At 41.6% G+C, this 22384-nt stretch overlaps 1 protein-coding gene across 2 annotated transcripts in view; it reads right to left on the reverse strand.

Annotated features, from left to right (window-relative positions):
* Positions 1-1262: 1262 nt before the first annotated feature.
* The window catches only part of LOC132866513 (uncharacterized), a 70942-nt gene continuing 49820 nt past the window's right edge, over positions 1263-22384 (reverse strand). For both annotated transcript variants that reach the window (XM_060899325.1, XM_060899326.1), the window contains 3 exons: positions 9211-9777; positions 6680-7103; positions 1263-4504 (listed from right to left, as the gene is read on the reverse strand). In XM_060899325.1, the coding sequence (XP_060755308.1) occupies positions 3936-4504; positions 6680-7103; positions 9211-9777 (1560 nt within the window). In that variant the 3' untranslated portion in view covers positions 1263-3935. The remainder of the gene's footprint in view (positions 4505-6679; positions 7104-9210; positions 9778-22384) is intronic.

Raw genomic sequence — 22384 nt, forward strand, 5'->3', positions numbered from 1 at the left:
CTGCTAATCCTAGAGGTGCACATACTTTTGCCACTCACAGATATGTAATATTGGATCATTTTCCTCAATAAATAAATGACCAAGTACAATATTTTTGTCTCCTTTGTTTAACTGGGTTCTCTTTATCTACTTTTAGGACTTGTGTGAAAATCTGATGATGTTTTAGGTCATATTTATGCAGAAATATAGAAAATTCTAAAGGGTTCACAAACTTTCAAGCATCACTGTATATATATAGTTTCTAAAGCTAACTAGTTAAACATTAACACATGGAATAGTGTAAAAATTGCTTGTGAGATTAAAATGTGCTCACTTCATTCTTTACTAATTAGATTAGCAAAGCCAGCTAATGTTCCTAACTATGCACACTTACCAGACGCGTCAGCGATTTCTGCTAGTTATTTTGAAGCTTTCTTTTTCTTCATAGTCTGTCTATACACATTTAATGAAAGGACATACGACAGAATATGATGAAACCATGCCGGTAAGTTTTTCTTCTAGTAATTTGAAACTAATCTCAGGTTGGAACTGAAGAAACATCAGACCATTCACACCACAGTACTGCTCAAAAGAATCATTAGAGCTAATCATTTGGATTTATTGAGTTAATATATTTAACAGTTATTCCATGAAATCAAGTTGTATATGAGCTGATAGCGCTAAAAGCCATGTATAACAAGAGTGAGTGGAATAACTTTTATTCTATCCACATTCACTGGATTTTGAGAAACAGAGCTTTTTTTTTTTGCAAATTCAATAAATAAAAACTTTATACAAAACGTCCCACAAAATAATTTCTGCTTAGAATGTAAACAAACCAGCGAAATGACAAGAGCAATTTGATAAATAAAAAAGATGCGTTCTTACTATCAGATACTTTTGTTCCATATTTTATTGCTTTTTTGTATTTTTTGAGGTTTTGTTTTCGAGTAGTTTTTATTTCGTCCTCTTCCCTGCACCGCCATTTTGTTTTTCTCTACTCACAGTATATGAGCTGATATCCTAGTAGTAGAGTAGCCAATCAGAGCATGTGATTGCTCATATCCAATGAATGTGGATAGAATAATAACAATAATGATAATACGTAGAGTTGAGAAAATCTCGGTCTCCAGCTCCTGTGATCCAACAGTAAAGTTATGTATACTTGTTTAATTCATTTCCTAACCTAAAAGTGAGATTAATAGCATAATAAAGCTTAATAAATATTAATAAAAATGATCTTGGACAAGTATGAGATTTAATAATAATCCGACACAACCCGCTACATGTTGTAGTCCTTTATTGCTGGATTACACACAGTCAGATTGCAGTTTTGTTACGTTACACTCGGGACATTTGTAAAGTCAGAGGGTTAAACAGTATGGGGTGAGAGATGGATGTCAGGTTCGCCAAGTCAGGTTCACGTGTGTTTATGTCCTGTGGATTTGGTAAATAAACTAATTCTGATTTTAATACGTAATTGTGAAGGTGTTAACATTCTTCAGATCAGGAAATGTGAGCAAACGTAAGCTGGAGAAGGATTTTGTGATTCATATATACAGTAGACTTCTGAAATACCATTAGCACCAAAATGAGAACAACCAACACTTTGTTCAGGTCCACCAGTGTTCACTGCGCTTTAAAGTTTAAAAAAAAAAAAAAAATCAGGTTCGCGGGTGTACTTTGTTGATGTGTTCGGTGTATCTACCATTCCTGTAGATGTTTGTCTGAGTGAATAAAATGTCTCCAGGAATAGCTTTGTGTTTGGACTCATCAGTGAAATTAGATGCTGGTTAAAGCAAAAGCTGTGTGAAAATATATGAAAGAAATTACATCATAGCTTCATGATCATAATGCAACGATTCAACCGAACTAAAGCCTTGACGCAACTGAGAGAAAAAGACGATGATACAGAAAGACAAACACGAAGATCAGACATGAACAGAATCCTGGAGGGAATGGTCCGGTTAACTTTGGGCTCTACAGGAACTTTGTACACTGCAGCTGGAAAAGAGTTAATGTAGCTACAGCGGTACTCGAAAGTTCGTGAACTCTTGAGTTTTCTAAATTTCTACAGAAATTTGATCTAAAACATCAGATTTTCACACATCTTGAAAACAGAAAAACCCAATTAAACAACTGAGACTAAAATATTATACTGAGTGATTTATTTATTGAGGAAAATGATCCAATATTACATAGTAAGTGGCAAAAGTATGCGAACCCCTGGGATTAACAGTTAATTTGAAGGTCAAATTAAAAAAAAAAGGTGTTCTCAATCGATGGAGAACAATCAGGTGAATGTTCACCCTGTTTTATTTAAAGAACAGATCTGTCATAGTCTGATCTTTACAACACACAAAGTGAACCATGGCACGAACAAAGGAGATTTCTGAGGACTTCAGAAACAGAGATGTTGAGGCTTATCAGGCTGGAAAAGTTTACAAAACTATCTGTAAAGAGTTTGGATTCCACCAATCCATAGGTCAGACAGATGGAGGAAATTCAGGATCACTGTTACCCTCCTCAGGAGTGAACCAACAAAGATCACTCCAAGAGCAAGGTGTGTGATAGTCCATGAGATCCCAGAGGAACTTCAAAACAACAAAAGGCCTCTCTCACATTGGCTAATGTTCATGAGCCCACCATCAGGAGAACACTGAACAACAGTGGTGTACATGGAAGGGTTGTAAGGAGAAAGATACTGCTCTCCAAAAAGAACATTGCTGCACAACTACAGTTTGCTAAAGATCACATGGACAAGCCAGAAGGTTATTGGGGAAGTTTTTGGGGATGGAAGAGAACAAAATAGAACTTTCTGGTTGAAATGAGACGCATTCTGTTTGGAGAAAGAAAAACATTTCATTCCAGAATAAGAACCTTATCCCATCTGTGAAACATGGTGGTGGTAGTATCATGCTTTGGGCTGTTTTGCTGCGTCTGGACCAGGACGGCTTGCTGTCATTGATGGAACAATGAATTTTGAATCATTCCAGAGAATTCTAAAGGAAAATGTCAGGACATCTGACTGGGAACTGAATCTCAAGAGAAAGTGGGTCATGCAGTGAGACAAGGACCGGAAACACACGCAGCGTTCTACTGAAGATGGTTAAAAGATACTTTTGCCATTTAATATGTAATTTTGTATCATTTTCCTCAATAAATAAATGACCAAGTATAATATTTTTGTCTCATTTAGGCCACACCAATTCAATTAGTTGGTTCTCGGAATCGCCGCTTGAAGAAAATGCAAAATGAAAAAAAAAATCAAAATCAAACTCCCGGCAACAGAAAAGGTCACGTGACGTGAGATCACGTGACGTCGAAAACCAATCAAATCGCCCCTTTCACTTTCGTTAAAGACTTGTGAAGTAGCCGACTCCTGGTCAAATCTTTTTTTTCTGTGCATTGTCGATGTTCAACTGACTGTAATTCAATCGTTTATTTAGCCTCTCTGTTTACTGGTTTGCCTGTATTGTTTGGTCTATTTCCACCACTAATTTTACCATCAGAGCAGTTTTTTATTTTTATTTCGCCGCTCGCTTCATATTTTTCCTGAAAAAATCCGAGAACCAACTAATTAAATTGGTGTGGCCTTATCTACTTTTAAGACTCGTGAAAATCTGATGTTTTAGATTAGATTTATGCAAAAATATAGAAAATTCTAAAGGGTTCATAAACTTTCAAGCACCGATGTATATGGATGAAATACTAATGACCTGATTAATAAAAGAAATTCTGCAAAAATGTGCAAAACTCTTTGTAAATGCACATCCCAGGCTCGCTGTACAGAGCGGACAGTGTTGAATAGACTAAAGCGCCGCTGCATCATGACAACTGTTTAAGAAACAAAAGTTTCAACTCAAAATTTCATTACAAAATAAATCTCGAATGCTGTTAAAGGTCATATGTTAATTATAAAGATTAATATGCAAATTGCTCAGAGAGAAGCAAGATTAATTTGGGGGTGGTGCCCTGGGTTTGGATTTGGAAGAGCGTTTAAACGAGCTGGATTTGCGATTGTGCGTTCTGTAATGTTTCGCGAGGTGAGCCGATTGTCTGAAACACTTCCCACACGTCACACACGGGTACGGTTTCTCGCCGGTGTGCGTCCTCCGGTGCTTACTAAGTGTGGATGAATCGGAGAAGCGCTTCCCGCAGGTCACACACACGTAGGGTTTTTCTCCCGTGTGGATTCTGAGGTGAGTTTTCAGCTTGGAGGTTTGAGAGAAACTTTTCCCACACTGGCTGCACAGGAAGGGTTTCTCTCTGCTGTGTGTCCTCTGGTGAGACGTCAGGTTGAATAACTGCGTGAACGTTTTCCCGCAGTGATCGCAGTGAAACGGTTTCTCTCCAGTGTGGAGCTTCGTGTGTTTGAGAAGGTTGAACTCTAAAGTGAAGCTCTTGTCACAGACAGAGCAGCGGAACGGCCTCTCTGAGAGAGCCTCACAGCGGCGCTTCGAGTCCTGAGCTTCCACGTCTCTCACTCTTGTTTTCTTCGATGTGCTCCTCCTATCAGCTGGGACTTCACAAGAAATGAAGGAAAGAAACAAAAACCTAATCACAAATCAGTCAATATTTAAATGATTATTAAAAATATATATTTCAATTAAAAATGGATGCACAGACAGGAAGAAAGGTTCTAGTTTAAATGTGCGGAATTTCTGTTTCTGTTCTCCTCATGTCTGGGCGGATTTCAGTGGTTTCAGCAGCAGGACTGAAAGTGTGTGTCTCCACGCATGCATGTGGTTCCCCTTTTGACAGACTGGCATCTCATTCAGGATGTATTCTCGCCCCATGCCAGGGTTCTGCTATTCACTCTGGATCCACCACTACAAGGCTCAGATAACGTGCTTATTAAAGGATATGGGACATGAAACATAAAAGCACGCTATATCAGTTTCTTCCCATTAAAAATATGAATTAATTGCATCAACAAATACAAAATCATCTATTAAATTCAGCAAAATCGTTATATTCGTGATGATTATATGGCATTTCTGCTCGACTTCCGATATGCATTTTTTGCACCCGGAAGAGCCGCTGTCATGTGATCATATGTCACAAAAACTTTCGGGCACAGCACAAGCGGGTAGATGAATGGAGAAGCGGATGACAAGAAAATTGTTTTTATAGTCTTTAAAGTACATTGGACATCATGGTGCATTGTGCTGCTTATGGTTGCAATAATTCCAATGGGAAATGCCCTGGAGTAAGTTTTTTTGCATTCCCCAAGGACCTGAAGCTGAGGAAAGTGTGGGCTCACCTGAGCATGCGCAGTAGGCTTCGCGCATGCGCAGTAGGGTTGGTAGGACAACTTTACAGAACACCTGTTGAAAAAAACTTTGCACCTACTGTTTCCCACAAACTGTGTTCGGACCATTTCACTGAGGATTCTTTCAACATTAATACTCAGGTACTGAGCGATATTAATTCATGAAACAGGAAGCATAAGGATGAGAAAAAAAAAACAGTTTAAATCGGGAAGCTGCGCACACCTGCGCCAGGCTGCACAAATGTGCGCAGCTTCCCGATTTAAACTGTTTTTTTCTCATCCTTATACTTCATGTTTCATGAATTAATATCGCTATTTTTTTATTTTTTTTAAATCAGATCTGCGCGATTCAGCCGTGAAAAAGGCAGCATCCGCCGAAAGGCGCGCTGTTTGCATCCCTGCACAGAGGCCAGGGGACAGGGCAGGAATATTTTTGTTGATATGAGTGATCCGGTGCGATTTCGCGACCCCCCTGTTGAAGACCTCTGCGCTAAGCGACTGAAAGCCGAGGTAAGGATTAGTATTATAATTTTGGGTGTATCAATTATTGATTATCATAATTCTGACTCGTTTCACCATTTTGAATGTTTTCATCTCGGACTCTGGAAGCATTGTATCTCAATCAGTCTCGAAAAATATCAGCAAAAAAAAAACTAGCTTGCAACGGACTTTAGCTAGATCTATGATGAACTTTCAGTGTATGATACAAAAATAAGACTTCTTTCAACAGATCATTAGCCTTTGAGCAGAATTGTTTTTAACTTACCAGGAAGTGTTATCGAGCCGACCGCTTTCAGTTTCATGAGGGCTGAATGAACTCTCACTCTCAGAATCATCTGACCCGTCAGAGTAAAGACAAGATCCATGTTCATGTGAATTTCCAGCTATCGGTTCGAATTGATAGGGTCTAACTTCACATCTCTGTGAAACATCGGGAATGTCACTGTCGATGGTGTCCATTTCGGTAACCTGTTTACATTAGATTCCCAAGCGCTGGCTCCTTGGAAAGTTTTTGTTGCGTCACGGGTCACGTGACCACCTAGCTCATTAACGAATCCTTGTTTTACGCTGATGTATAAAAAACTTGAATAATGTGATGATTTTCACGTTTTTGACGCCCTGCAGTGATTTAGATGGCATTTCTTATGTCCTTTATACATAATTATGCCCAGGTAAAAATCCATGTCCCATATCCTTTAAAGGTGAATAAACTGTAATAAGGTGTTTTCTTTCGTCCAGTTTCCTACCAGAGGGGTTTAAATGTTCACATGAACAGACACCGGCACTCCAGAACAGAAACAGATTTCCAAAATTAAATTCCAAAGTTTTCCATCCAGTGTGTGTAAACCCAGACTTCACTCCACTACACACCAGGCTCTACTGACATATGCTCGAAGTTTCACTGTCATCATGATGAGAACTTACCGTAAGGGTTAAAATCATCTTTATCATCTTCATGTTTTTTCTTCTTCAGACTCCGTTCTTCAGACTCATGTATGACGTTTCTGCAATCCACCAGCCGCACTGAACACGTCTTAAGGCGAGTGTAGAGTGTGTGTTCATCAGTGTGCAGTGTGTGTTCATCAGTGTGCAGTGTGTGTTCATCAGTGTGCAGTGTGTGTTCTTCAGTGTGTGAAATTTCCACTGGCTCAGGTTCGCTTTTAAAATCACCGCCATGAACGTCCTCCACCCGTGAGTGTGTGTGTTGGTCTTCATGGTGGATGTCTGTGGGATGTGGTTCAGTTTTCCACTCAGACATCAAACAGAATTCCGATTTCAGTGTGCCATTTTCCTGCTGTTCCGTTAGGAAAGGATCCGGCTCCGTCTTCACTTCAGGACACGACACTGCCTGTTAATTTTGAAAAAAAAAATGTAATAAGATTTTCAGAAAAATTTTATATTATAAATTGCTAATATTAATTATATCTAAGTATATAAAAAATTTAGAAATTGTTTTCCATCTTTTAAACTACATGCAAAGTATTACAATATATACACTTCTAAATGATTTACTCAAATATTCAAACATTTTAAATACACTATTAAATTTCAGATTTGGCATGAAAGAATCTGCCCCACTCCACCACTGCAGAGGACTTTGCACAGTCTTTTTTGAGGAAGAGATCATGGCCATCCACAACTCCTTCACCACACCTGCCTCCCCACCCTTACTCTCTGCTTTTTCCTCTTTCCACTTCAGATGTCTCCCAGTTCCTGCTCTCTCGCTGTCTGACCATCTGTGCTCTTAACCCCATCCCGTCATCTCTTTTCCAGACCATCTCTCCTGACATCCTCTCATTTATCGCCTCCCTTGTCAACTCCTCCTTGTCCTCTGAATACTTTCCCTCCAGCTTCAAACGGACCCACATCACTCCTCTGCTAATAAAAAAAACAAAAACAAAAAACAAACAACAAAAAAAAGACACCTTAAACTCCTCTTTCATCCAGAACTACCACCCTGTTTCTCTTATTCCCTTCCTGTCAAAGACGCTTGAATGTGCTGTTGCTACCAACTCTCCTCTTTTCTCTCACAGAACAACCTCAGAGATCCTCACCAGTCTGGCTCCCAAGTCAGACACTCAACCGAGATTCACTGACGGAGAGAAGTGCAAGCACTTCATATAACTCGTGCTGCCTCCTTCTCCTCAGTCCTGATTCTCCTTGATCTTGCTGCTGCATTTGACACTGATGGTCACTCCGACCTCCTGCCATCCTTATCAGTTCTAGAGATCTGCGTGACAGCCCTAGACTGGTTCAAGTCCTACCTCTCTGGTGACTCCTTCCAGGTCACCTGGTCTGGTACTATATCAGCACCACGCCCACTCACCACTGGTGTCCCTCAAAGTTCAGTCCTTGGTCCACTTCTCTTCTCCCTCTACACCCAGTCTCTCAGCCTAATTCTCTCTGCTCATGGTCTATCCTACCACTGCTATGGTGAAGACACCCAACTGTTTCTCTCTTTTCCTCCTTCTGAACATCTCTAGGTCTTCTTCACCCAGTGCAAAGAACCTAGGGGTCATGTTCAACAACAAACTCTCTGCCTCAGCGAACACTGCTGCAGTGACCCAAACGTGTAGATTCCTCCTCTACATCAGAAGGATCTGACCTTTTCTTACCACCTACTCTACTCAGCTCCTGGTCCAAGCACTGATCCTTTCCCACTTGGAGTACTGCAACTCTGTACTTGCTGGCCTTCCAGCTTCTGCCATCAGGCCCCTGCAGCTCGCCTGGTCTATAACCTCCCTCACCCTTCCCATATCACCCCTCTGCTTGCCGACCTGCATTGGCTACCTACGGTATCACAGCTCGCATCAAATTTAAGACATTGGCGCTAGCTTATCAGGCTCTCAAGGGATTAGGGCCAGCATACTTCCAGAGTCTGATCCACCCCTACACACCAGCCAGATCCCTACGCTCCGTTACTACTGGTCACCTGGCCCCTCCTCCTCTTCTGCCCAGCCTGCTGTCCGTCCTGGTTCCCCCGTTGGTGCAGTGACCTTTCCATTGAGGTTAGAGCTGCCGACTCCCTCACCACTTTCAAATGCAGACTGAAGACCCACCTCTTCAGGCTGCACCTCTCCCCTGCCCACTGTGAAACTGCATATTGGTCCTGATCAACCCAGGCTGTTTACTGTCTAGGCTGGGGTTAGCTGTTTGAGCTCTCTATTTAGTTGTACTCTGTATCGTTGGTTTGTTTCCTTGGCTGTTTGAGTATTGGTATTTCAACAGCATATTACACTATGTTTTGCTATCACTTGTTCAGTTGGCATTTGAACTTTCTTGTCTAGAAGTTCAGCACTGCGTGTACCTGACTTTTGCACTTGTACGTCACTCTGGATAAGAGCATCTGCTAAATGCCATATAATGTAATAATGTAATGTACTCCGCCCCTCACCTGGCATTAAAGAATCTACCCTACCCCTCACCTGGCGTTAAGGCTCTCTTCCGCCCCTTACCTGGTGATGTAGCTCAGCTTCTCTGTGATACGTTAGCAATTTGCAGTGTCTCTCTGCCACCTCCTTCTTCAGTGCAGTGATGCTAGTGTGGAGAAGCTCCATGTCCTTCATGGAGAGATCAGTGTTCAGACCGACTGATCGCACAGAGATCATCATTTCTCCTGGAAACGCTCGGTCACCGTTACACCACTGCACACGCATCACTGACATCATTCTGCAGCAGCTATCTTCATGTTTTTCCTTCTTCAGACTCAGTTCTTCAGTCGCATGTGTGACATCCAAATTCCTGCAATCCACCAGCGGCACTGAACTCTGTTTAACCAGAGCGTAAAGCGTGTGTTCATCAGTGTGTGAAATTTCCACTGGCTCAGGTTCGCTTTTAAAATCACCGCCATGAACGTCCTCCACCCGTGAGTGTGTGTGTTGGTCTTCATGGTGGATGTCTGTGGGATGTGGCTCAGTTTTCCACTCAGACATCAAACAGAATTCCGATTTCAGTGTGCCATTTTCCTGCTGTTCCGTTAGGAAAGGATCCGGCTCCGTCTTCACTTCAGGACACAACACTGCCTGTTAATTTTGAAAAAAATTTAATAAGATTTATTGAAAAAGTTGTAAAAATATATTAAACAATTTAAGTATATAAAAATTTTAGAAATGGTTTATCTTTTAACCCACATGAAAAGTATTAAAAAATGTACTTCAAAATAATTTTTTTTATATTCAGGGCCCTAGAATTTGGAACATTTTATCCCCACACTTAAGGAACGGGAATCAATCACTTTCAGAGTTTAAGAAGCGTCTTTTTTTCATATTATAGTAATTTAACTCGGCTTTATTTCAACATTGACAGACCTTTATCTGTGTGTGTGAGAAATGTCATACATGCCGGCCAATCTCCACCCTCGGCACCAGCTTGTGCTGCTACTGGTTTGTATATATTCACGGGCTGTTTATACCTTTTTGTCCAACTTGGATATTGAATTATTTATTGTTGATCTATTTATTGTACTACTTAATTTTGTAATTTTGTGGGACCTCAGATATTGGAGCTTTTTGCTCTGTTGAGGATTCCTTGCCGTTTTTAACGGTGACGTTAATAAAGAAAAATAAAATTTATTAAAATATTAAAACATTTTAAATACATTATTAAATTTCAGATTTGGCGTTAAAGCTCTACCCCACCCCTCACCTGGCATTAAAGAATCTATGGAAGGCTGACTTCATCTCTGCCCACCCCTCCCTTCTGTCCCTCCACATCCTTGCACAGGGATGTGATTTGGGGCTGGTGAAATTATCTGAAAATTTTAGCCGGGGGTCTGGGGGCCACAGGCCCCCAGCTGGTCCAGGGCAGTGCCCTGGTGGGGGGACAAGGGGGGGAAGCCCCCCGAAGCTCCTGGGTTCTGGGGTTTTCCGACTTAAAAATTGTACTAAAATGGCAAGCAAACACACAAGAAAAAACTTGTCATGATTAACAAATTCAAGCCAATTTAATGGTCAACATGCAACTCTGAGCCCCTATAGTACATTCAATGATTCTTAACTGACAAAAAGCCAAAACATGAAACCTAAAAATGTCATTCTAAATTAAATCATCTGCATTAGAATAAATAGAAAATTGTATAAGGAAAAACAAAATTTATACTTTCAATTACTGTAGAAGTTGAACATACCTAAATGTGCCTTTTCAAACAAACATGATGCAACATAAGAATTCATCCACCATTATTTATTAAACTCTATTGCTCCTGGTAGTCTCCCGGTTTGCTGCTTATGTATGGCAACTTCTAATATTTGATTAAGTTACTGCACACCCCGTTTAGACAGGGTAACAGGATTGATTTTAAATTTTGAAATTAGTCATGCATAGACTACTTACCAAAACTGAAATTTTTAAGTAAATATTCTCAGATTCAGTTCATTCTGCCATCCATATAAAAGGTGAGAATATGTAGATCCTTGGCAACAAATAATTTCAATAATAGCTTTTGGGAGCATTTATTTTTGTGATGTGATTAATCACGGTAACAGAACTGACACAAACCTCTGGGACAGGTACACAAATTAACAAAAAATCGAAAAAATCTCTTTTCTTAATGGCATTTTCAATTTGTGACATCATATGTCCATTGTGGTTTCCACAGTCTTGTCGTTGAACATGAAAAAGTTTCAATTCCACCTTTGTCTAACATTAAGAATCATGTCTGAAAAAATGTCTCTTTCAGTGGAACAGCCATTTTTGCTCATTTTCGACCCTAAAATTTGCTACAAAATACACATTTATGAACCAAAGTAGTCAAATTTTGAAATGCAAGGTAGAACTGATGATGTTTTATCATATGAGGCCATAAAAAGGTTTTAGAAATCTCAAAATGTAAACAAAACACATCCGGACAAAAAAAAAAATACATTTTCTGTGAAATTGACTCATATACAGAACTGTACAGTGTTCACTCACTTGAGGATTTTCATATGCAAGAATAAAAATCACTTTTTCACTAAACAACATTCACAAAAAATGTGTTTGCAATTAATTGGGCTCCACTGTTTTTATCATTTCAACCGCGCATCAGACCCTCGGCCAACTGAAAATGTCTTTCATGCACTTTTCTCCCTCATGAGAATTTTGAAAAGTTGGCAAGTATGTATTATTTGCACCAACATTTTAATATTGAATAAACAAATCAAAATTGTGTATAATTACCTTACATCCACGCTGTGGGAAAAGTTTTGAGCGAAAATTAAAACTAACTTGGAGTGAAAAAGGTGAAATAATCTGTGATGAAGTTGGCAGAGACTCTGAGGTAAAGTGAGAGGAGGCGGGAGGGGGGAGGGGTCAAGCATCACTGCCGCCTCACAGACTCACTTTCCCGGGTTCAACTCCCACCGCTCCCCCGCTCTCTACACCACTCCCCCTCGCTCTACACCACTCCCCCTCTCTCTACACCGCTCCCCCTCTCTCTACACCACTCCCCCTCGCTCTACACCACTCCCCCTCTCTCTACACCACTCCCCCTCTCTCTACACCACTCCCCCTCGCTCTACACCACTCCCCCGCTCTCTACACCACTCCCCCGCTCTCTACACCACTCCCCCGCTCTCTACACCACTCCCCCGCGCTCTACACCACTCCCCCGCGCTCTACACCACTCCCCCTCGCTCTACACCACTCCCCCGCTCTCTACACCACTCCCCCGCTCTCTACACCACTCCCCCGCTCTCTACACCACTCCCCCGCTCTCTAGCTTTTGTTTTGTTTTCACTGAGTACCCATTTTGATTTGTAAACTAGAGCCGTGATTTAAACTGCTGTTTCTTCGGACGTAACTAAAACAAACTGAAATAAAAACCGCCCCTTCTTTTCTCCTCAGAAGGTTTAGCCTCCGATGCTAACCTTTTCGCCACAGCTTTCATAGCGTGCGCATGCGCATCCAGGAAGCAACAGATGGCGCAAGGCCCCGTTGCCACGGCAACCTTCGTCACTCCATCGCACGTGCAGTGACGCCATCACCACTCGCAGGTTTATTATGGGGAAAGAAATGAGCTGGGTTGTTTTTTCTTCTTCCCCATGTTTATTTACTTTAAAAACACACACCAAACTGATGATCAGGTGCATCTTTACGCTCGATCACGGAGGCTGCCATCTTTCAACTCTTTGTTTGAAGCGAGCTTACGTACAGCTATCTAACAAGCGCGTTCATTGGTTGTTACAGAGCGATGGGCCAATCACGTACCTCGTTTCATCTCAACGACGGAATTACTGAAAGTCGGAACAAATAGGACATGAATGCGGATTTTTGAGCGAAAAATCGGAAAAAAATTTTTTTTTTAATTTTGAGGTGAAAAAAGCGGAATTCCGCGAATTCGCGGAAAAATCACATCCCTGCCTTGCACGGACAGAGACCTGGATTTCACCCGACAACACCTGCATCCCTCTCCACCTCCTTCTCTCACACCCCTTGCCTGTCTGGTAGTGGTAGCACTGGTTTGTTGATCTCTCAGTTATGGAAGTTCTCACCTCTTCCACCTCTCCATCTCCTCCTTTGAATTTCATTCCGTTTCAGTCTCTTCTCCTGTTAACCTTTTTGAATATTCTGTAAATATTTATCCCTTAATGACAAAGCCGTCTTGAATTACTACATCATCAGCTTCATTAATCGATAACATCCTATTCAATTCTCTAGACTTTGAAATCACTTCGGGTCTATTGACGTGTGATGTCTCAGATCATCTCCCGGTTTTCCAGATTTTACATACAGACTATCCAAACTTTAAATACACTAACTCTGATTATGAACAAATGAAATATCGCAAATTCACTAGAAATAATTTCGAATCTTTTAAAACAGCCATCAGTTACATCTCCTGGGATGAGGTTCTCGGGTTACAAGACGTTGATGAAGCCGATCACTCATTTCTAGTACAGTTTAATTCTGCTTTAGAATCATCTTTTCCTTTGATCAACTCAAAATATATTAACTCTTCTAAGGGGAAACCTTGGATTTCAGATGAACTGAAGAAACGCTCCTGCAAAAAAATCAAACTTTACAGGAAAGCTCTCACAAACCCCACCCCAGCAAACATAAAAACCTATAAGAAATATAAAAACATTCATAGCTGATAGAAGAAAAACCAAAAAAAAAGTATTATGCAGATAAATTCACACAAGCTTCAAATGATATCAAGTCAACCTGGAACCTCATAAACCACTTATTAAATCGCAAAAAAAAAAAATCACCTGTAGGTGCACCTACAGAGATGCGTGGGAAAGAGAGGATTCTTTCAAATCCCAAAGAAATAGCTGATGGCTTCAAAAATTTTTTGTCAATGTTGGTTCTGTTCTTGCATCGAGTATTTTGGATTCCCATGTGGACCCATGTAATATGATTAATTATATTATATTAATATGATCCGGTCATGGGGCAGATCAGACGTACCTGAAGTTAGCTCCATGGAAGTGTGATACTTTTGTTAAATTGACCAGGAACACTCTTGTGCAGACTTAAGAAATATGTATGGTGTTGTGTTTACTTAATTTAGCCTACCGTCCTTTATCTTACTGGTTACCTTCGACGTTTCGTATTTATTCAAGAACCAAGCCTAACAACAAGCCATGCCAGGCTAAAGAAAACAGTGGTGAGCAATCTATTCAGGGCCAAGATGCTCTTTTGAATTTGTCAACTTTCACTGACCAACTGAATTGATCCCTCTCCAGGATCAACACCCGCAAAGCTGTAGGACCTGACAACATTCCAGGTCGTGTGCTAAAGGACTGTGCAGAGAAGCTCACAGGCATCTTCAACACCTCCCTGAGCCAAGCTGTTGTCCCCACCTGCTTCAAGAGCACCACCGTCATCATCATCCCTGTTCCAAAGAAGGCCTCTCCATCCTGCTTCAACAACTACTGCCCTGTGGCACTGACCCCCATCATTATGAAGTGCTTCGAGCAGTTAGTCATGCAGCACATCAAATCCATCCTCCCTCCCTCCATGGACCCGTACCAATTTGCATATCGGGCCAATCAGTCCACTGATGATGCAATCTCCACCGCTCTCCACTCAGCTCTCACTCACCTGGACACTAAGGACTCTTACATGCGGATGCTGTTCTTAGACTTTAGTTCAGCATTTTACACAATCATCCCCCAGCAGCTGATACAGAAACTGGACTGTCTAGGACTAAACACCTCCCTCTGCAACTGGTTGCTGGACTTCCTGACTGGAAGACCACAGGCAGTCCAGGTCGGCAGCAACACATCCAACACCATCATACTGAACACGGGGCCCCCCAAGGATGTGTGCTCAGCCCCCTTCTCTTCACCCTGCTGACCCACGACTGCACACCAACACACAACAGCAACCTCTTCATCAAGTTTGCGGATGACACGACTGTGGTGGGACTCATTAACAACAATGATGAGTCATACTACAGGGACGAGGTGAGCCAACTGGCCGTGTGGTGCAGAGACAACAATCTCTCTCTTAATGTGGAGAAGACGAAGGAGATGGTTGCCGACTTCCGGAGAGCCTTCACCCAGCGTCCTCCACTGACCATCAATGGTGCCGCTGTGGAGAGAGTGAGCAGCACCAAGTTCCTGGGTGTGTAGCTCACCAAGGATCTCTCCTGGAGCAGCAACACCGCATCGCTGGCCAGGAAAGCTCAGCAGTGCCTCTACTTCCTCCGCAGACTGAAAAGAGCTAGAGCACCAGCCACTATCATGCAGACCTTCTACTGCGGAACCATCGAGAACATCCTGACCAGCTGCATCACTGTGTGGTACGGCGGCTGTACTGCATCCTGCCGGAAGACCCTGCAGCGCATAGTGAGAGCAGCTGAGATGAACATCGGTGTCCCCCTACCCTCCCTTCAGGATATTTACAACACATGCCTGGCCCACAGAGCACTCAGCATTGCGGGCGACTTCACCCATCCCAACCACCACTTCTTCAGCCTCCTGCCTTCTGGGAGGAGAATGAGAAGCCTCCGGGCGAGAACCAGCAGACTGAGAGACAGCTTCTTCCACCAAGCCGTCAGGATGCTGAACTCCCTCCCAGGCCAGTACCCCCTTCCCTTAATACACAAACCAAATGCCACCAGCCACTTTAACGAACTGTAACGGAATTCAATTGCACTATGTTAAAACTGTTTACAATACTGTCTACACGGGTTACATTTTTTTAATTATTTATTTTTTTAAGTTAATTGCTCTATATAAAAACTGTTTAGAACACTGTTTACACTTTATACATATCTGCCATATTTATACTTACACTGAAAATTCTGCTCATACTGCCAATTTTTTTTAATTGCACTATATAAAAACTGTTTACACTTTATACATCTTTTATCTTTGATAGACTTCACTGCTACACTGTCATATCTGCCATATTTATACTTGCACTGAAAATTCTGCTCATACTGCCATATTTATTGATATTTATATTTATACTGATAATTACTATACTGTCAAACTGCTGTTCCCATTTACATTGTTCATTCTGTTTATATTGTCATTCGTCACATTTAAATTTATACCGTTCATTCTGTTCACACTGCCACATTTGCACTTTCTGGATTGCCACTGTCTTTTCTTAGATAGCTTTAGCTTGTGTGTGTAAATACCCCCCCCGTTTTTTTTCCTCTTTTTAAAGTTGATATCTTGTACCTATGTTTTATATTTCATGTTTATTACTGTTTGCACTGCGGAGAAGAGGGAAATGCAATTTCAATTCTCTGTATGTCCTGCACATATGGCATTATTGACAATAAAGTTAACTTGAACTTAAGAGCAGATTAGCATCTGATAATAAGCGCCGTCTCCTGCACATTATCCATGCAGCAAACGTGATTGATTCCCCCTGCTCAGTCCTGTCACTTGATGCTGAGAAAGCGTTTGACAGACCGGAGTGGGATTATCTCTGGGCTACTCTGGACAATTTTGGATTAGGTTCACAATTTATCCAAATGATCAAGGTCCTGTATGCAAACCCTTCTGCAATGGTCTATACTAGTAATATTTGCTCCTCCCAGTTTCCCATATCAAGGGGTACCCGTCAGGGTTGCCCCCTTTCCCCATTACTCTTTGCTCTCTCTCGAGCCACTGGCCCAGAAAATCAGACAACACCCCTCTGTACTTCCCATCTCTTTCAGTAATACTGAACACCGTATATCATTGTACGCAGATGAGATCCTGCTCTATGTTGGTGATGCTGGGTCTTCTCTACCACATTTATTGTCCACCTTTGATTTGTTCAGCTCACTATCTGGATATAAAATCAATTGGACAGTCTTCATTGATGCATTTAAATTCAGTTCTATCAGCTACACCTTTGCCCTCTAATATCCCAATAGTGAGACAGTTCAGATTCCTTGGGATTGATATCTCTCCTTCTATATTTCACATAGCATCACATAACTTTGAAAGCATACATAACCAAATTGAGAAGGATCTAGAACGTTGGTCAAAGCTTTCAAATCCTCTTCAAGCCCGCATATCAATTGTCAAAATGGACATACTTCCCCATGTAAATTTTTATTCTTCAATGATTCCCCTTGCTCCCCCAAAAGGGTTATTGGGAAAAACTACATTCTCTCATATCCAAATTCATATGGAATGGGAAGAGACCGCGTTTGAAACTAAAAACGCTTCAGCACGATAAGACTGGGTGGACTGGCTCTACCAAACTTCAAGATGTACTTTTGGTCTTTTGTGCTTCGACCTTTGCTTGTATGGTTCAAATTCTGATGCCTCTGTCTCCTGGAAAATAATTGAGGAGAATCTTTCTCAGCCCTACAGGCTTCAAGACCTGGTGTACTCTAACATACCACCAAAGAAGCTAAATTACATCTAGGCCCTATAATTTCCTATTTGCTCAGAACTTGCCACACTGTAATGAATCATGCTAATGTACGTAGATCTAAAATGGCACAAATACTCTCCTGTATTCAATAATTTCTCTCCTTATTGGAAAAAAGCCTTTTTCTTTCCCACTGTGGAAGAATAAGGGAGTTAATGTTTTCAAAGACCTGTTTGATGATGGTTTGCATGCTTTTAGTGATCTACAAGCTGAGTATGACCTACCTGGTTCATCATTTTTCTTTTATCTGCAGTTGAGGTCTGCCATGAAGGCATATGGTGTCCCTTGGGGCATAGCACTTCTAACCCACCCACTGCATAAACTAGGTGCGCCACAAAGCCAAAGACGGGGGATGGTTTCCAAACTTTATAAATTTATTTCTGATCCACGTGCACCATTGCCTGTAGAAAGTATATGGGAGAAGGACCTCCCTTCCATGGGAGAGGAAGAAATTTGGTGGGACACAGTATGGGAGAATCTAGATGACACCTCCAAAAACCCTGACCATCAACTGATACATTTTAAATTTATACACAGGATGTATCTAACCCCCAGGAAACGTCATGCTATGAAAATCATCACATCTCCTAATTGTGACTTATGCACACTCAGTACTGCAGGATCAATTATACACATGTATGGAGCACTTGCATGTGACGTCACAGCCGATCCAGATTGTGACAGACGCCATCTTGTCGGTCAAACGCCATATTTCCGCCTTCTACTTCTACTTCTGGTTCTACTTCTACCTTTTCTTCTGGAAAACCCTACTATATACAATTCTACTACAATGGCTGCGGCTACAAGCTCTCCCTACCTGTGCACGTTTTTTATGTTTTTTGTGTGTATTTTTGCGTGTTGTTCGTCTGTACCGGACTTCAATATCCACTACAACTGTATGGACTTACTGGACATTGGTTTCCAGCAGAAAATGACGGTTTGTAGCGATTTCCATCGCATGCACAACATTCCGGACGAGAGAAAAAAAAAAAACATTCCGGACGAAATAGCGAGACCAGCGGGGTCTCCGTGGATTGTTATCGGAAGCAAAGCGAAGGAGGCGGCGTCGGGAGAGGAAGCAAAAGCGAGGCTGCAGAGCCGGCCTGTTGACTAAGCTCAGAAAACAGCCACTCAAATCTCCACTGCTAAGCCTCTACCTCTCCAACGCCAGGTAAACAAGACGGACGATTTGGAATTACAGCTGGAATTACCTTATTCTATTCTATAATCGGCTGGTCAGTGCTATACTCAATACTTAAGTGACTTACCCATCCAATGAGGATCATTTTCTTGTTTACAAGATGCCACATCTGAGTCGCTGACAAATCCTGAATTTCTGTAAAGATAACTGTCCAGAGATTTATAAGCACGCAGTGCTTCACCACTGAACAGCGAGGGAAAGTTAATGAGGTAATTATACACGTCCGGGTATTCCACCTCTGGCAGTTCAACATCCACTGACACGGTCGTGAGAACTCCGTCCGGTAAGCCATAAGGGTCACTAATCTGTAGACCGTTTATTTTAGACATATATTTAGTTATCTGTGCATTAGAAAAATGAGCCGTGTAGTCCGTCGGTTGAAATTGATCCATTCTGTACACGAGTGCAGCAATATTCAGCTGTGCTGTTGACCGACAAGATGGCGGCTGTGTACTTTCCGGTCACGTGACTGCAAGATCTCCATTGGGACTGTCCCCAGTGTGTCTGCTTTCTGGAGACAAATCTCTATCACCTTGAGCAATATGCTTGAGGTCAATATCCCACCATCACCATCTTTACTCCTGCTTAATGATGACTCCACTTTAGAACTTTCTCTTCAACAAAGGCGCTTATTATGGGCTGGCCTCACTGCAGCTAAGAAAATGTCGACACTGAGATGGCAGCCACCTCATAACTTGCCATGGCAACAATGGGCTAACTCTTTCCTAGACATTGTCATGATTGAGAGATCAGTGGCCCGGATGCATGCAGCTAGTCAGAAAACAATTAGTGCATGGGATGCAGCTTACACTTTGGTTAAAGAAAGAGTGCAGCATAATTATCCATAATTTACATGAGGATTTATGCTTGTATGTATTTTTTCCTTTATTTATTTATTTATTTTTGGATTGTATTTTGAGATGCGGGATAGGTTGGTTAAGGGGTCGCCATGGGTTGGGGGGGGGGTTGTTATTTGTTTACACTTTGTGTCATGGATATCTTGTGTTGTACATACTCTTGAAGATGCACAATAAAAGACATTGATCAAAAACAAATAATATCACAATAATAGCTTTTTTTTTTTCTCTATGACGACTACAAATTTTTCCATTCAAGGAGGTAACCTCCCCTTTGTGAGCCATCTGTCAAGGGCATAAACTCACCTGTTAAATGCAACAAAGTGATCAACCATTTACATAGCCTGAATGCCATGGTGGCCTTTCTGCAGGAAACTCATTTGGGGGCTTGGGAACACGCCAGATTAAGAAAGAAATGGGTTGGACAGCTATATCATTCTAACTTCTCCTGTAGGTCCAGGGGAGCGGCCATTTTATAATTCATAAAGCAGTTTCATTCAAAGGACGGCACGGTGGTGTAGTCGTTAGCACTGTCGCCTCACAGCAAGAAGGTCCGGGTTCGGCGAGGGCCTTTCTGTGCGGAGTTTGCATGTTCTCCCCGTGTCCGCGTGGGTTTCCTCTGGGTGCTCCGGTTTCCCCCACAGTCCAAAGACATGCAGGTTAGGTTAACTGGTGACTCTAAATTGAGCGTAGGTGTGAATGTGAGTGTGAATGGTTGTCTGTGTCTATGTGTCAGCCCTGTGATGACCTGGCGACTTGTCCAGGGTGAACCCCGCCTTTCGCCCGTAGTCAGCTGGGATAGGCTCCAGCTCGCCTGCGACCCTGTAGAACAGGATAAAGCGGCTACAGATAATATGAGATGAGTTTCATTCAAAGCCGTTCACATAGTGTCGGACTCCAATGGCCGCTATATCTTTTTCTCTGGTATACTATAGGGTATCCATGTGAAATCACCAAAGGCCTCGCCACTAACCATCTCATATTTGCTTCATACTTTCTGGAAATATTGTCAGTGTGCCCAATAAATAGTGTACAACATTTTAGACTTGTACCTTCATTAGTTTCTGAGATATAGGGACTTTAAAAAAGGGTCGTGGACCAAATTTCACTGTTGAAACACATGCTGCAGAAAACGGACCTAAATTCCATAAGGCATTACTTTTAAACTATTCATGCAAGATACATGAAATATTCAAGGATTGTTCTTCACTGCTAGATGCCTTTAAATACTAAAATAGAAAGTTCACAGTTCAATATTTGCCAAGTTATGGCTTGCTGAAAATCATAAAAAGAAACGTGCTTTGGAGCAACTTTGACGCCCCATATCTCCACATTAAAGCACACCAGATCTTTCAAATTTTCTTATTTTTTACTCATTTTATAGTACTCTTTAGGGAACTAGGTATCTGTTCAAAAGAAATAAAACTTTCTGATTTATTAGGCTTTAAAAATAAAAAAAATTAAATAAACATTTTGCGCCTGTAATTCAAATGCATATTACAAATGTATGACAAGGTCTACCATAAAAACAATTATACCACTGGAAAGAGCTTGTTTTGATTAGCAAATGCACAAAATATGAAGTTGGTACCCTAAATCAAACTATAAATATTAAGGTATCAAGTACGGCATGTTTTACGATAGACGGAAATGCTGTTTTAAGGCATATAATCTACTAGCAGACAAACTAGCAAAACATCATTTCATTGCCAAACACCAGAGTGGATATTTGAAGAATTTGAAGGAAAATCTGTCAGCGGATGAATGTATTATGCTTTTGCCGAAAACTATTAATTCTGTGTACAGGATTCTGCCCAGGGATACCACTGGGACAACAGCCAATGCACTCTTCATCCATTTGCAGTGTACATTAGAGCAAAGAATGAAGATGGTACAAAAGTAACAAAATGCATCTCTATCTGCATAATAAGTGACTGCCTTAAGCATGATACAGTGGCCATGCATGCGTTCTTAAAGGTTTTACCATATGTATGCCATTTACATCCCCAGCTGAAAAAGGTCATTTACTTCAGTGACGGATCAGTAGCCCAATACAAAAACTATAAAAATTTCACAAATCTAATAAAGCATGCAGACGATTTTGGACTTTTGGCAGAATGGCATTTCTTTGCCACTTCTCATGGTAAATCACCCTGTGATGGTATTGGAGGCACTGTGAAGCGGTCAGCAGCTCGAGCTTGCTTACAGGCAGTCACGAGTGATCACATACTAACCCCATCTGATCTGTTTTTGTGGGCAAAAAAACATATCAAGAACATCCATTTCATCTGGATTGGTACAGGGGAAGTTATGGAGAGTGGAAAAGCATTGGAGACAAGCTGTGGGTGGTAAAAAGAGCAACTGGACTTGCTTGAAGATTCTTGAAGACGTTTCACCTCTCATCCGAAAGGCTTCTTCAGTTCTGTCTGACTAATAGGGAGCATCAGGTATTTATCCTCTCATGGATGAAAAGCAATCCTAAGGTGTTGTTGAGTCATCCTGTTGGTGTGGGTCACTGGGGGCTGGGTGTGAACGGCCTCGAGAGTCGTTGGGGTGATCAGTGGGTTGTTGGTTCTCTCTGTCCTCCTGTGAGTCACTGAAAACAGCTGGGTTTTGGTGTGCATTCAGTTGTCTGGGAAGTGTGTCAAGGACTGCATTGTAGGTGGCTGATAAATGGTGTCTTAGACCCCCACCTCTGTTCAGTGATGGCCGTTCCAGGTTAACAAAAATGGCTTCTTTAACTCCTCGCTCATACCAACGATC

Source organism: Neoarius graeffei, chromosome 18 (assembly GCF_027579695.1).
Source record: "Neoarius graeffei isolate fNeoGra1 chromosome 18, fNeoGra1.pri, whole genome shotgun sequence".
Classification (NCBI taxonomy): Eukaryota; Metazoa; Chordata; class Actinopteri; order Siluriformes; family Ariidae; genus Neoarius; species Neoarius graeffei.